This window comes from Apis mellifera, linkage group LG10 (assembly GCF_003254395.2).
Source record: "Apis mellifera strain DH4 linkage group LG10, Amel_HAv3.1, whole genome shotgun sequence".
NCBI classification, from domain to species: Eukaryota; Metazoa; Arthropoda; class Insecta; order Hymenoptera; family Apidae; genus Apis; species Apis mellifera.
Genome location: NC_037647.1, coordinates 10086494 through 10098652, shown reverse-complemented (window position 1 = coordinate 10098652; position 12159 = coordinate 10086494). Strand labels below are relative to the sequence as shown.

The 12159-nt window shown below is 29.9% G+C and overlaps 4 protein-coding genes across 7 annotated transcripts; 3 read left to right on the top strand and 1 right to left on the bottom strand.

Moving 5' to 3' along the window:
• Nucleotides 1-735: 735 nt before the first annotated feature.
• Obp10 (odorant binding protein 10) lies at nt 736-2902 on the top strand. Of its 3 annotated transcripts, none has more exons than XM_006565948.3 (6): nt 736-846; nt 1797-1884; nt 1983-2035; nt 2130-2286; nt 2530-2594; nt 2690-2733. In XM_006565948.3, the coding sequence occupies exons 2-6, from the start codon at nt 1824-1826 to the stop codon at nt 2705-2707; spliced, it is 354 nt and encodes a 117-aa protein (XP_006566011.1). In that variant the 5' UTR covers nt 736-846; nt 1797-1823; the 3' UTR covers nt 2708-2733.
• A 934-nt stretch (nt 2903-3836) lies between these two features.
• Nucleotides 3837-4683, top strand: Obp11 (odorant binding protein 11). The gene is given in 6 exon segments (NM_001040226.1): nt 3837-3914; nt 3985-4060; nt 4136-4224; nt 4292-4397; nt 4512-4576; nt 4666-4683. Coding segments are annotated over 6 exon segments (432 nt in total).
• On the bottom strand, nt 4651-10032 carry LOC725048 (nodal modulator 3). Of its 2 annotated transcripts, none has more exons than XM_026443259.1 (14): nt 9786-10032; nt 9610-9709; nt 9346-9474; nt 9086-9252; nt 8859-9012; nt 8355-8760; nt 7998-8274; nt 7687-7868; nt 7006-7471; nt 6733-6925; nt 6491-6636; nt 6264-6387; nt 5830-6192; nt 4651-5700 (listed from the first exon to the last, which is right to left on the bottom strand). In XM_026443259.1, the coding sequence occupies exons 1-14, from the start codon at nt 9923-9925 to the stop codon at nt 4993-4995; spliced, it is 3555 nt and encodes a 1184-aa protein (XP_026299044.1). In that variant the 5' UTR covers nt 9926-10032; the 3' UTR covers nt 4651-4992. The 2 variants fall into 2 exon arrangements, with proteins under 2 accessions (XP_026299044.1, XP_026299045.1); XM_026443260.1 differs by having other exon boundaries at nt 7006-7453.
• Nucleotides 10033-10310: 278 nt separating this feature from the next.
• Nucleotides 10311-11235, top strand: LOC724996 (UPF0587 protein C1orf123 homolog). Its single transcript, XM_006566102.3, has one exon. It carries the CDS (start codon nt 10633-10635, stop codon nt 11113-11115), a length of 483 nt encoding a protein of 160 aa, XP_006566165.1. The 5' UTR covers nt 10311-10632; the 3' UTR covers nt 11116-11235.
• Nucleotides 11236-12159: the final 924 nt, after the last annotated feature.

Sequence of the window (12159 nt, the reverse complement as noted above, 5' to 3'; positions counted from 1 at the left end):
GACTGTACTATGTCATCAACTGTACAGTCCGTCGAAATCATTTTATGTAAAGAAAATTAAAATTTCATTTGATTTAAAAATTTCAAAACAATTAAGCATTTGTTATAATATTTTTTTTCAAATTTAATCAAATTTTGTTTCAAAATATATATATATTTTTTTATATCCAATTACAAATCAGCTGACTATACAGCGCGAAAAATATAATGTTAAAAAGGTTATGTCAAATAAGAAAATTAAATATGTAATAAATACGACATTTGATCGGATATTAAATAAATTATTTATTACATCATTTCAAATTTTTTCAAATAATATTATTGTCTCAATATTTGGAAAATAATATCAGTTATGATATAATGTGAACAATGGTCAATAATTTTAAAAGATGACTGTACTTTCAGACGAAGTTATTCAGGATTCGTTCGGGTATATTCGCCTATCTTCGCTGGAATTGTATTGACCCACAAATTACCTTCCTTGCTCGACACGCGGTTAGATGAACATGCTGATTTGTATTTCGGCGCGAATTTCTCATAAAATCTCTTTTTTCGTGATGAATGAATGAAAAAAATGATAATTTCAAATAATTAATATATAATTTTTTAATTATTAATGACACGATTTAATTCCTTTTTCATTTTTTAAATAGATTTAAAAATAAAATTTTAATAACAATTAAAAAAGACAATTTTATAAATAACAATGAATATATATTTCATTTTTCATAAATAATGTTTGATAAAATTGATTCGACAAGCATCGTGAACGCATTCTTTTGCAATTTGTAAACAATGAATGAATAGGAACGAAACGAGGCATTTGAATCGGTTGAATGTGTAGAAGGTAAGATATACATAGATAATAATATACATAGGGTCAGATCGCAAAATGGTAATATCCGCCAATCAAATCTGCATTTATGTGTACACCCTGTCCTATATATGTAGAATCGAAAGGTTCGTTCACCCGTTCCTTTCAACTTGAGAGATATTTTAATTACCTGATCAAAATGGACAGGTTGTACATCAATTAACACGAATTAGCTGGAAATACGATCTATCGATAAAATAAAGTGGTCGATGAACAATGAACTAAATAACATATCAAAGGTGGGAAATTTTATTCGGTCAGAAGCGGGTGCGGTGCGTGAGGTCAGCAGTTAAGAGATCTCTTTTGTCAGAGAGAAGAGTCGTCGAGCGGATACACGTTTAGTCGCGCCCTCGAGCTTGCTCACACCATCGTTCGTGACGATTATACGTTCTACTGAACGTATTTCTCGTTCTCCGGACCTCGGCCGGACCACATTATCTAACTCAACTTCGATTGGAGATCATTAACTCGTTCTTTCCAATTTGTGTCATTTCAATATTAAATAGAAATCATGAAATACTCGATACTGTTGAGCTTATTAATCACTTGCTTGATTTGCTCACCAAGTGTTCATTGTGGGGTTCGTATCATAATCTTTAAAAATATACACAACTTCGTTTTATATTTTATTATTTTCTTTTTCTTTTTTGCAAACAATTTATTGCTTTTTCGTTTAAAAATTTTATTTTTCTCCCTGGAAATTCGAAAAAAAAAAAAAAAAAGAGCAAAAATGATGATCGCGCGGTTGCAATTGTGCGCGTATCGCGCTTTGACTAAGAATACGTTTAATGTGTAGTATTTATAAAAGAAGAAAAAAACACGATGATAAATTAATATAAAAGAGAAAGAAAAAGAGAAGCATATTATTATTATATTATTGATATTATATTATTTCTTCTAAAAAAAAAAAAAATGTTTTATAGACACGACCGAGTTTTGTCTCTGACGAGATGATCGCAACAGCAGCCAGCGTGGTGAATGCTTGCCAAACACAGACAGGAGTGGCAACAGGTAAGATTTTTGATTCGTGACAAATTTTACTCGATCGATTCATTTTCATTTTTTTTTTATTCTTGTACTTTTCTATTATTATTATTTTTTTATTTTAGTGGATATAGAGGCAGTGAGGAATGGTCAATGGCCTGAAACACGTCAATTAAAGGTAATAATGCATAATAAATCTCACGAGTCAATCCGTAGATAATAATCTCACGATTTATTAAAAAAGGGGAAAAAGCGTTCTTTTTATTTTGCAGTGTTACATGTACTGTTTATGGGAACAATTTGGATTGGTGGACGACAAGAGAGAACTCAGTTTGAACGGCATGCTCACATTTTTCCAAAGAATACCAGCATACAGGGCTGAAGTTCAGAAAGCGATCAGCGAGTGCAAGGGGATCGGTAAATATTTGGGTATCTATATATTATATTTTCGTATATTCTTCGTTTTAACGATAATCGAGCGTTCTCGAAATTTACCTTTTGTTTCTTTTCTTCCATAAACCTTTTCTTCGTTTCTCTTCTTCTCACGTAAAATTTTTATTTCTCCTAACGTGAAGTTTGCTGTTTATTTCCTGTTCGATTTTATTTCGATTGCACACGATTAATCGAAAGCGGGCAAAATTATTTCGATCTCTAATCAAACGTTTCTTTTAGCCAAAGGCGACAACTGCGAATACGCGTACAGATTTAACAAATGTTACGCGGAATTGTCTCCACGGGTGAGTATCTAATAATTTTTATTTGACGAAAATAATTCTTGTTTTTATCTTTTCGATCATTTCAAACGAATCGATCTCTTTTCTCTGTATTCCAGACGTATTATCTGTTTTAATCGAGTTTCATCTGAGCCAAAAAAAATAAAACAAGATCAAAGGGAAATGATGCTTACGATGACTGTAGGACGAATCGAAACTCGGGTAGAATCTTGATTCGTTTTCTCATAAAACGGAATCGTACACCGTTTGAATGTAGACGACGACTCTCTGTACGGGAAAGAAGTTAATAAAAAAAAAAAAAAGAGAAAAAAAGGAAAAAAAAAATTCGAGACATCTATGTTATTTGTCTTACTGTTTCCTACATCGACATTTTTAGATACGTATCTTTTATGTTTTTCTTCATCTTAAAGATAATTTTCGAAAATGTTGATACTACAAAACTGGAGTAACCAGTTTAAACTATCCAGTTGATCGCAATTTCCGATGCTTGGTCGGTCCAATTGTCAATTGAGGTCATGATTAAGCGTTCACGATAGAAAGGAGTGATTTAAGAACGAGATGATAAATTTCGTTTGAATAATATACATTGTAGTAATACAATATAACAATAGCAATTTTTTTAAATTAAAAACCAACTAACAAATTTTACAATATCCATGTAACAACGTGTAATTGATTAAACAACGCACGCTCTTTCTTTTATATATATATATATAAAAAATGAACAGTTCAACCATCCATTTAATTGTTATGTATTCATCAAATAGAAGGAAACACGTTTTAATTAGGACGTCGTTTCCAAGATGTTTCAAATACATAATATGCTCTTGCATATTAATTAAACGTTTTGCATTACATTGTATCTCATTTTCAGGCTTCGTGTTCGATAATTACTCTTTGTTATAAATTAATACCTGATATTAACTCTAAATTTTGTACTTTTGTACAGAGTTTAAGTTTCTCTTTGGCTGTTAATACCGTATTATTAGATAAATGTTCTTGATCAAGAAGGAACGTTTGCATATTCATTAGAGCAGAGCAAGATTTGATTCGTGTTCATGAATTGATACGTACAATTTGAAAATTATGGCGACCAATTATCACTTCCCGTTTGGGCAAAAAGTGAACACCTATAAATGCTACGAACTCGTTACCAGGAAAACAGTATTTCACTGGTATTTTTGTACATTAAGAATCAATTTTTTTTTTTATTTTTCTATCAACTGAAACGAATCGTTGAGGAAAATGAGAGCAGCAGAAATTTGGCTGGTATCATTGTACTGGTATCTGATATTGCAAATTGCTCTCGTTTACGGGGAAATTGTAAGTATTAAAACATATATTTTTTATAATCTTTTCTTCAAAATAACCGAACAATTTTTTAACAATTAAGAGCGATATCGACGAATTTAGAGAAATGACATCTAAATACAGGAAAAAATGTATCGGTGAGACTAAAACGACAATTGGTAAGCGACAAGATATAATGGGTGAAATTTTTTAATTTGATTGCTAAACAATCTAACAATAATATTCTTTTCCAGAGGATGTCGAAGCTACGGAATACGGAGAATTTCCTGAAGATGAGAAATTGAAATGTTACTTCAACTGCGTACTTGAAAAGTTTAATGTGGTAAGATTCCCTGTTTATATCATTATATTATATACACACATATATATATATGTTTTGTATAGTACAGATGGATAAGAAAAATGGGAAGATAAGATATAATTTACTGAAAAAAGTAATTCCAGAAGCATTTAAAGAAATAGGTGTAGAGATGATTGATTCTTGCAGCAGTGTCGGTGAGTATTCCAAAGAATTGTGAATTTTTTTATTTTTAATGCTCTTCCAAACGTATAAATTTATTATTTTGAATCTATAATTGAATTTTTCTTTTTCTTTATTATTACTTTTAGATTCAAGTGACAAATGCGAAAAATCTTTTATGTTCATGAAGTGTATGTACGAAGTCAATCCCATAGTAAGTCAAATAGAATACATTATTTACAGACGAATATAATATCAAAATTGTTTTCATAAAAAGAATATTTTTCATTTTCTCTTTTCTAGGCGTTTATTGCTCCGTGATCACCAGAAAATACAGATTGTGGATCATTATTATCGTTATTATAAGATGATAAATTTTATGTTGGATCCATATTTCATAAAAATATAATTATTTATGAAAATGTTAGAAATATACGTTAGAAACATATCGACCAACGTTTTGTCTTTGAAAAACCGTTCACACACGGCAAAAAAAAAAAAAAAAATATTCGGATAAAATAGTATTCGCTAAATTTCATCGTTCATATAGTATACACAGTATACAGTGAAACACAACGAGATCAATTAAGTTTCTAATCACTGTGACTATACCGCTAACAATTCTTAATGCTACGTTTTACGCGGTTTCGTTTTTCTTTTATTGATGTTCATTATTTGCTCGACTATAATATCGTCTGCTCGTGGATCGATAGGAACAGCTTGTACCGGTGTTCTCGAGATCGGCACAGGTTTCGACCACCTTTCAATCAGAGTGTTCAACCATAACCAAAGTTTTTCCCGATTGAAGAACGCAAACGTGATAAACATGATGAAGGGTAACGCAACTATCGACGTCTGATTCATATCGCTTTGATCGACTTTTCGCTCTGCGTTAAACGTCAATTTCACGTATTTAAACGACGAGTTTGCCTCGAAATAAAATGGTATAGTTCTGTATTTGTGTAACGTGTGAGACAGAGACGACTCTAGTTGTACGAAGTACTTTTTACCATCCGCCTGCAGGGGAGGCAAATGCACGAGGAAACCGGCATTATAAGTGCTGCCAACTTTATTCACTTGTTGAGATTCTAATTTCGATGTGTATATTGGAGAGTCAGGCGCATCTTCTCTGCATAATTTTACCTTCAATGTACGATAGTGTTCCGGTTGTGCGGACATGATATGTACCGAGACATCGGTACGCGATATCGGATGAAACGCAACCAATCGAAGATTTCGAATGTCGGACGATGTTTGCACTAATGTCGAGTTAGGACTGGTTCGTTGAATATGCGCATTAACTTCAGCGTTCGGTTTCAAACGGAACACATAGGTACACTATATGAAAGAATAAACAATTAAATTTTTAAATTTAAATTTTTTTAAATAATTTTAAATGAATGAGCTTGGATAAAATACGAAAAAAAAAAAAAAGGAAAAAGATGTATAAAAAGAAGTTTCGCTCACCGTTGGTTGAAGCCCGCGGATTCGGAAACTACCGTTTTCTTCCGTGGTCGCTTCTTCTTGAAGATGTTCGCAATTTTCTTGTCCCTGAACTTCAACCAGCAGGCCGGTCTCAGGTTCACCGTTTAGAGATGTCACGGAACCGTATGCACTAAATGCGACTCTTTTTCCGAATAGATTCACTTTTATCGTAGCACCTTCAACAACTTTGATCATCTTCGACGGAGGATCGAAACGATATTCTTTCATCATTGGTCTTAAATAGTATTCGCCAGGGGATAAAGAATTGAAGATTAATTTTCCATCCTCGCCAGTAATGCTGTTTTTTCGATAACTTTGTCCACCAGATAATGATAATAGTACACCCTAGTGAATTCAATAATTCGATAATTTAATTTCATTTTTTAATTATAATTTTCGACTTTTATTATACGTACTTGGAGGGAAATATTGTCAGCTTGGTCTGATACCTGTACAATAATTTCAGCCAATTTGTGAGCTGTAAATATACCGTTGGAATCGGGTCCCGTGATTACAAATCCTTCTTTTTGTGCAGTAACGCTAACGAGAAAAAAAGTATGTATTTTTCAAAAAAAAAAAAAAAAAATAAATAAATAAATATTTTTTGAAAAAAGAAGAAAAGAAAGAAAGCATATGTATATACTTGTATTCTATTTTTCCATCCAAAGGACCAATATTGTATGTTCCATCTTTTTGAGTGATAAGCGTGTGTATTGGTATAGTTTTATCACTATCAAATATTTGTACAGTAACTCCTTCCAAAGGTGGATTGATTTTACCAGCAATTATCTACAATGCATAAAAAGATTTTAATATATTAATATATCAAATGACAAATAATTTTTTCAATTTGATATATATTTAAATAATTTTTATGACACATACTTTTCCTAAATCACCAACAAAAATTGCAACGTCATCTTGACAATCGTTCACACCCAATACTTTCAATGATGCCGGACTAAATAGAAGAACATTTGATAATGGTGTTATGGTATAAATGTTATCTGTCTTTGCTTTGAATTCGAATTTATATTTGTACAGATTTTCATGGCGCGTCCAATTCAATGGACCGAGTCTAAATTAATAAAAACGATGAAAACGTTAACATTAATTTATATTTCCAAGATATATTGAACTATAATGCGCGTTACTTACATTATGATATCATCTCCATTTTCAATTTTTACTTTAACTTCATTTAACGCAGAATGACTCATAATACTTCCTATGTGACTGTGTTCTGTCGAATGTAACAAAATTGGAGAAATAGTATTGGTATCCCATGTATAAGACAATTTTTCATAAACGTGACAACTTTTCGGTATAAATGTATACATTCCAGGTTCGGACACACAATGCTTTGTACTTCCTTTATTCAATACTAATGTTAATTTTTTCAATTCGTTTGATTTCGAATATTCAACTATAGTATCGTGAGAAGAAATGAAAGTAACAGAAAATCCAGTTTGTTCAAATGGCGGCAATTCGGATCGTTCTGAAGTTACAGAAATTCTGTAACTAGGATTCGTCCAACAAAAAACATCGTTGTCTATTAGTACTTCGTAATGACCGGGTAACACATCCGTAAATTGATATTGGCCAGCTGCATGATTAAAGAAAACTTTATACAAAAAAAGGTAGTATCGAGCGAATTAACTGTACAATATGCCTGTAATAATAAGAACGTGTTCTGTAATTGAATATTTATATTATATTTTTTATAATATTCCATTCAAATGTACAATAAAATTCTGCTTTTTTAACACGTGCTCATTATCACAGGATTTTTAAGTAAAAGAAAATAATATACAACAAAAGATCAAAATGAAATCTTACCTTTTGTTTGAATTGTTTTTATTGTAATACCGTCAAGTACCTTTAACGTCACAGAAGCTTGACTGCAATCGGTTTCCGGTAAACATTTTACTGTTCCTGTTAATGTAGCTTTTAACTGTAGGAAGTTAATATTACGCACCGGTCGAGATGATACTTCGATTGTTTGTTGTAGTGGAAAAAATCTTAAAAAAAGAGAATAATATCAAATGTTATTACATATCAATTATTAAATATTAAAATTCATCTTCAAAAAAATTCAGAATATATTAGTTATATATATTAAAAAAAGTACAAAATGATGATAAACTTACTGTAAACCTTTTGCTCTTTCATCTTCGCTTACAATAACGCTTAACTGATATGTATCAGGACTAAGATATACACAAAATTCGCCCGTTTTCGAATCTATTTCAATTTCTTTTGTAAATGTGATGGCCGTATTATGTATAGATACTTTTCGATAATTTAAATCTCCTCTTGTTGATAAAGTAACTTTGCCGCAAATTTTATATGCTGTTGGTATTAAAACTGGAAGTTCCGGAGAACTGGGAGAAATCTTAACTGATTTATCAGTGAATAATAAATCTTCTATATATTAAAAATAATAAAATCAATAATTTGAATTTGAATTTAATTTGAAAATATAATAATAAGTAAATAAAACATACCGCTTTCAGCTTTAAGAATATATTGACCAGCTTTCATGTTATCTAACACATATTTTCCATGATTATCTGTTATGGCAACTTGCTTTTGAGAAAGTAAAATTTTTGCTCCTGGCAAAGGATCGCCATTGCTGGCAGTACGGACAATACCGTTTACCGTAAAACCAGTTACTTTAAATCCTTGGCGTAATACGACACTGCCATGACTTACTTTGAATGACAATTCAGGTGGCTGAACATCAAATTTAGTTTGAGCCCCAGTATAATATGGTACAAGATTATATTCGCCAGGTGATAAACTAGGAAATACAAATTTACCGCTTTTGTCAGATACAACATGACAAAGAGGTTTTCTAGATTCAAGATCTTTGTTTATAGGTGTTGTTGCGCAATTCTTAGCTACACCGTTCTACAAAATAAATAAATAAAAATAAAAATAATTTGTTAGTTAAATAATTTGTTAATTGAAAAACATTATTAAAAAGGTAAAGAAAAAAAAAAACTTACACCAAATAATACAAATGTTACACCACTAACTGCTTCTTCTTCACTGGTAACTCGACCACTTACATCATAACCGAAAATTATTAAACTATCATCTGGAAGTTCTGTGTTCCCTTCACGTACCGTTACTCTAACTGTATTTGTTTTGAACATCCATCTGTGACAAAGACATAACATAATATAATGTGTTTTTTAATAAACAAAATAATAAACAAATATAATAGACTCACATAGTATGAGATGCAATAAGTACATATTGTCCAGGTTGAATTGGAGTAAAGTAAAATATACCACCTTCCATAGTAATTGTTGTATCAACAGGAACTTGCTCATTATTTTCTTTATACAATGAAACTGTAACATTTTTAGGACCAGAATCTGATCCTAGACTAATAACCTAAAATATATAAATATATTTTCATAATAATATTACAAATGATCAGTTCCATATATTTTTATTTTTATAATAAATATCTTTTAAATAAATTACCTTGCCTGTGATACCAAAACCTTTGAAGGTAAAATTAATATCTATACCCTGACTACAGGCATCTGTTATTCCATCTACATTCAATAAGACTTCCGTAGGTTCAAAACTCCATCCTCTGGGTGGATCTACCTAAATGTTTTAAAGAAAAATAATATTCAGAATGTAAATTTATTCTTATCCTTAATTTCTAAATTCTAAAATTTATTGTTCAATTAAAATGATAAACATTTGAAATTTTGCTATAATATATATATTCTACATTACCTTTAGAATGTATTCCCCTTTATCATACAAAGGAAGAAAGTAATATCCACTATTAGGGGCACATTCCGTAAAATCTTTAAGATTACCAGCTTTCGTATATCTAAATATATTAAAAATATTAGTTTACATTTTTTATTTTATGAATTTATTTTATAATTCATTGATGAATTACTTACAACTTTATTTGTACTTTGGAAAAATCTATATCGGCATGACTTTTCAAAAATCCACCACAACCTAAAATATCTTCGGCATTAGAATATGTAATTAGAATATAAAGAAAAAATGTTGAAAATAGAAAAATTGTTGGTCTCATTGCTTATTTATCTCATTCGATATTTAATAATTTATATTATACGACTTCCACCGACACGTAACCTCAACAAATGTATACGACTATACATAAATAGTGAGACAAAGAGAGAGATAGCTTTAAAATGTAGAAATCAACGCCATCTCTAGAATCGTAAATGAAACTATTATAGATAAGAAGAGAAATAATGTGAGAAAAATAAAGATAAAGTAAAAACTCATTTTTAGCGCCATTTTTATTATTTTTGTAAATCAAGAAATAACATTAATAGTAAATTCCTAAATTCTTTCTTCTTATCTCTCATTATTTTCTATTCTTTTTTTTGTGTTTCATTTATGGCATTCTAAAGATGGCACTAATTTCAATATTTTTATCCTATCTCTATCCTTTTTCCACTATTTATTCTCTTTATCTATACTTGTTCGATTCAAACTTTAATTTTACTGCTTCAGTACGTGAATTCAATTGTTTATGACTTTTTATGGCTAATGATATATTTTAAAAGTGACTAGTTACTACTGATCATATATAATATAAGACGACTTGTGTTTTTTGTGCAAAAATATCTACGTGTTTGTGCAATTAATTTTAGAAAAGAGTAGTGTCGTCTCTAAATTTGCAAACTGATCATTCATGTCATAACCTCTACGATAATATTATTTTAAATAAGTACATAACAAAAAAATTAAAGAAAAAAATTTTTTGTTAGAATGGTGAAAATAGCATTACAGATGAAAGCTACATTGGAAAATATAGGAGAACTGAAACCATCGGGAGCAGAATTCAGATGGTATCTCAAGTTCACTTGCTGCAATTGTGGCGAAGCATCGGAAAAATGGAATTATGTGTCTTTGAACGAATCCACTCCGGCTCAAAGAGGAAATGCAGTGAATCATTTTATTAGTAAATGCAAACTTTGTTCTCGTGAAAATTCCATGAGTATCTTGGAAGATTCCATTAAATCATTTATCGCGAATGATCAAGACAAGTTTCAAACAATAGTTATATTTGATTGTCGAGGCATTGAGCCCAGTGATTTTTCGGCAAGGGAAGGTTGGATTGCTAAAACTATTAATGGCAAAGAATTTACAGATGTTGATTTAACTGAAGGAGAATGGGTCGATTACTGTGATAAGATTAAAGAACCTGTTGGAATTTATGAAATTGAACACAAATTTGAAAGAATGAAGTAATAAGTATTTAAATGAAAAATTTACAATGAAAGTGTCAAATCCATTAATTTTTTATTTTAATCTATCCACATATTACGATGTTATATGTCTGCATTAAAATTTTTCTTTACGTTTTTATGATTCTTTTCATTTTCTTTAATCTACCAAATTTTACTTCTAAACAAATTTTTTTTAAATAATTTAACTTATATAAGTTATTGCGCATAAATAAGCGGACATTTAAAAGCATCTATAAAACTTGTAATTTTCTAATATAGGTTATGAAATATTGTGATCAACGAATTAAATATTTATGCATTAGTATCATTATTAAATAAAAGAATAATGTGTATTTGCTGCTAATGAAAATGCAGAGTAACAATCTTATTGCATATTTATGTACATACCACATACACAATCTATTACATATATTATATACTTATTTTATAAAAATAATTAAAATGCAAACAGCAAAAAAAAATAAACCAAGAACATAGAAAGATCATTTAGAAAAAAATTAAGGCAAATAAATGCACATTTCCAACGACATAATATAATTTATTCATAATCATATAAAAAAAGACCATTTAATCGTGTAAATGGTTTAGTACAGAGAAAACTGCAACAATAATTTCATATTTCTCTTTCAAAGTTCATTGAAAGTTGCCGATTGTACCCTGCATGAATAATCGGATGACTAGCATTGCGCGTTAGCAGGGGAAAGGTTGAAAATTTTTTTTATTCATTAACCAATAAACACGTTGTTAAAGACTTTGAACAAGATATATCAGTTATGTAATTAGAATTCGTTCTTTAATGTAGTAGTACCTTCGGAATGTATCGGTCTACTTAATTAGTTGAGATAATGAAAACTGTAAAAATGATGATAAAATGATGGTGATGATAGTAGTAATAATAATGGTAAAAATAATAGTAATAGTAAAAATAATAATAATAATAACGAAAATGATGATGATGACAACAATAATTATTTACTTATATAATAAGAAAAAATTAAATCCTTTTTAAATGAAAATTAAACATACATATATACATATATATCTA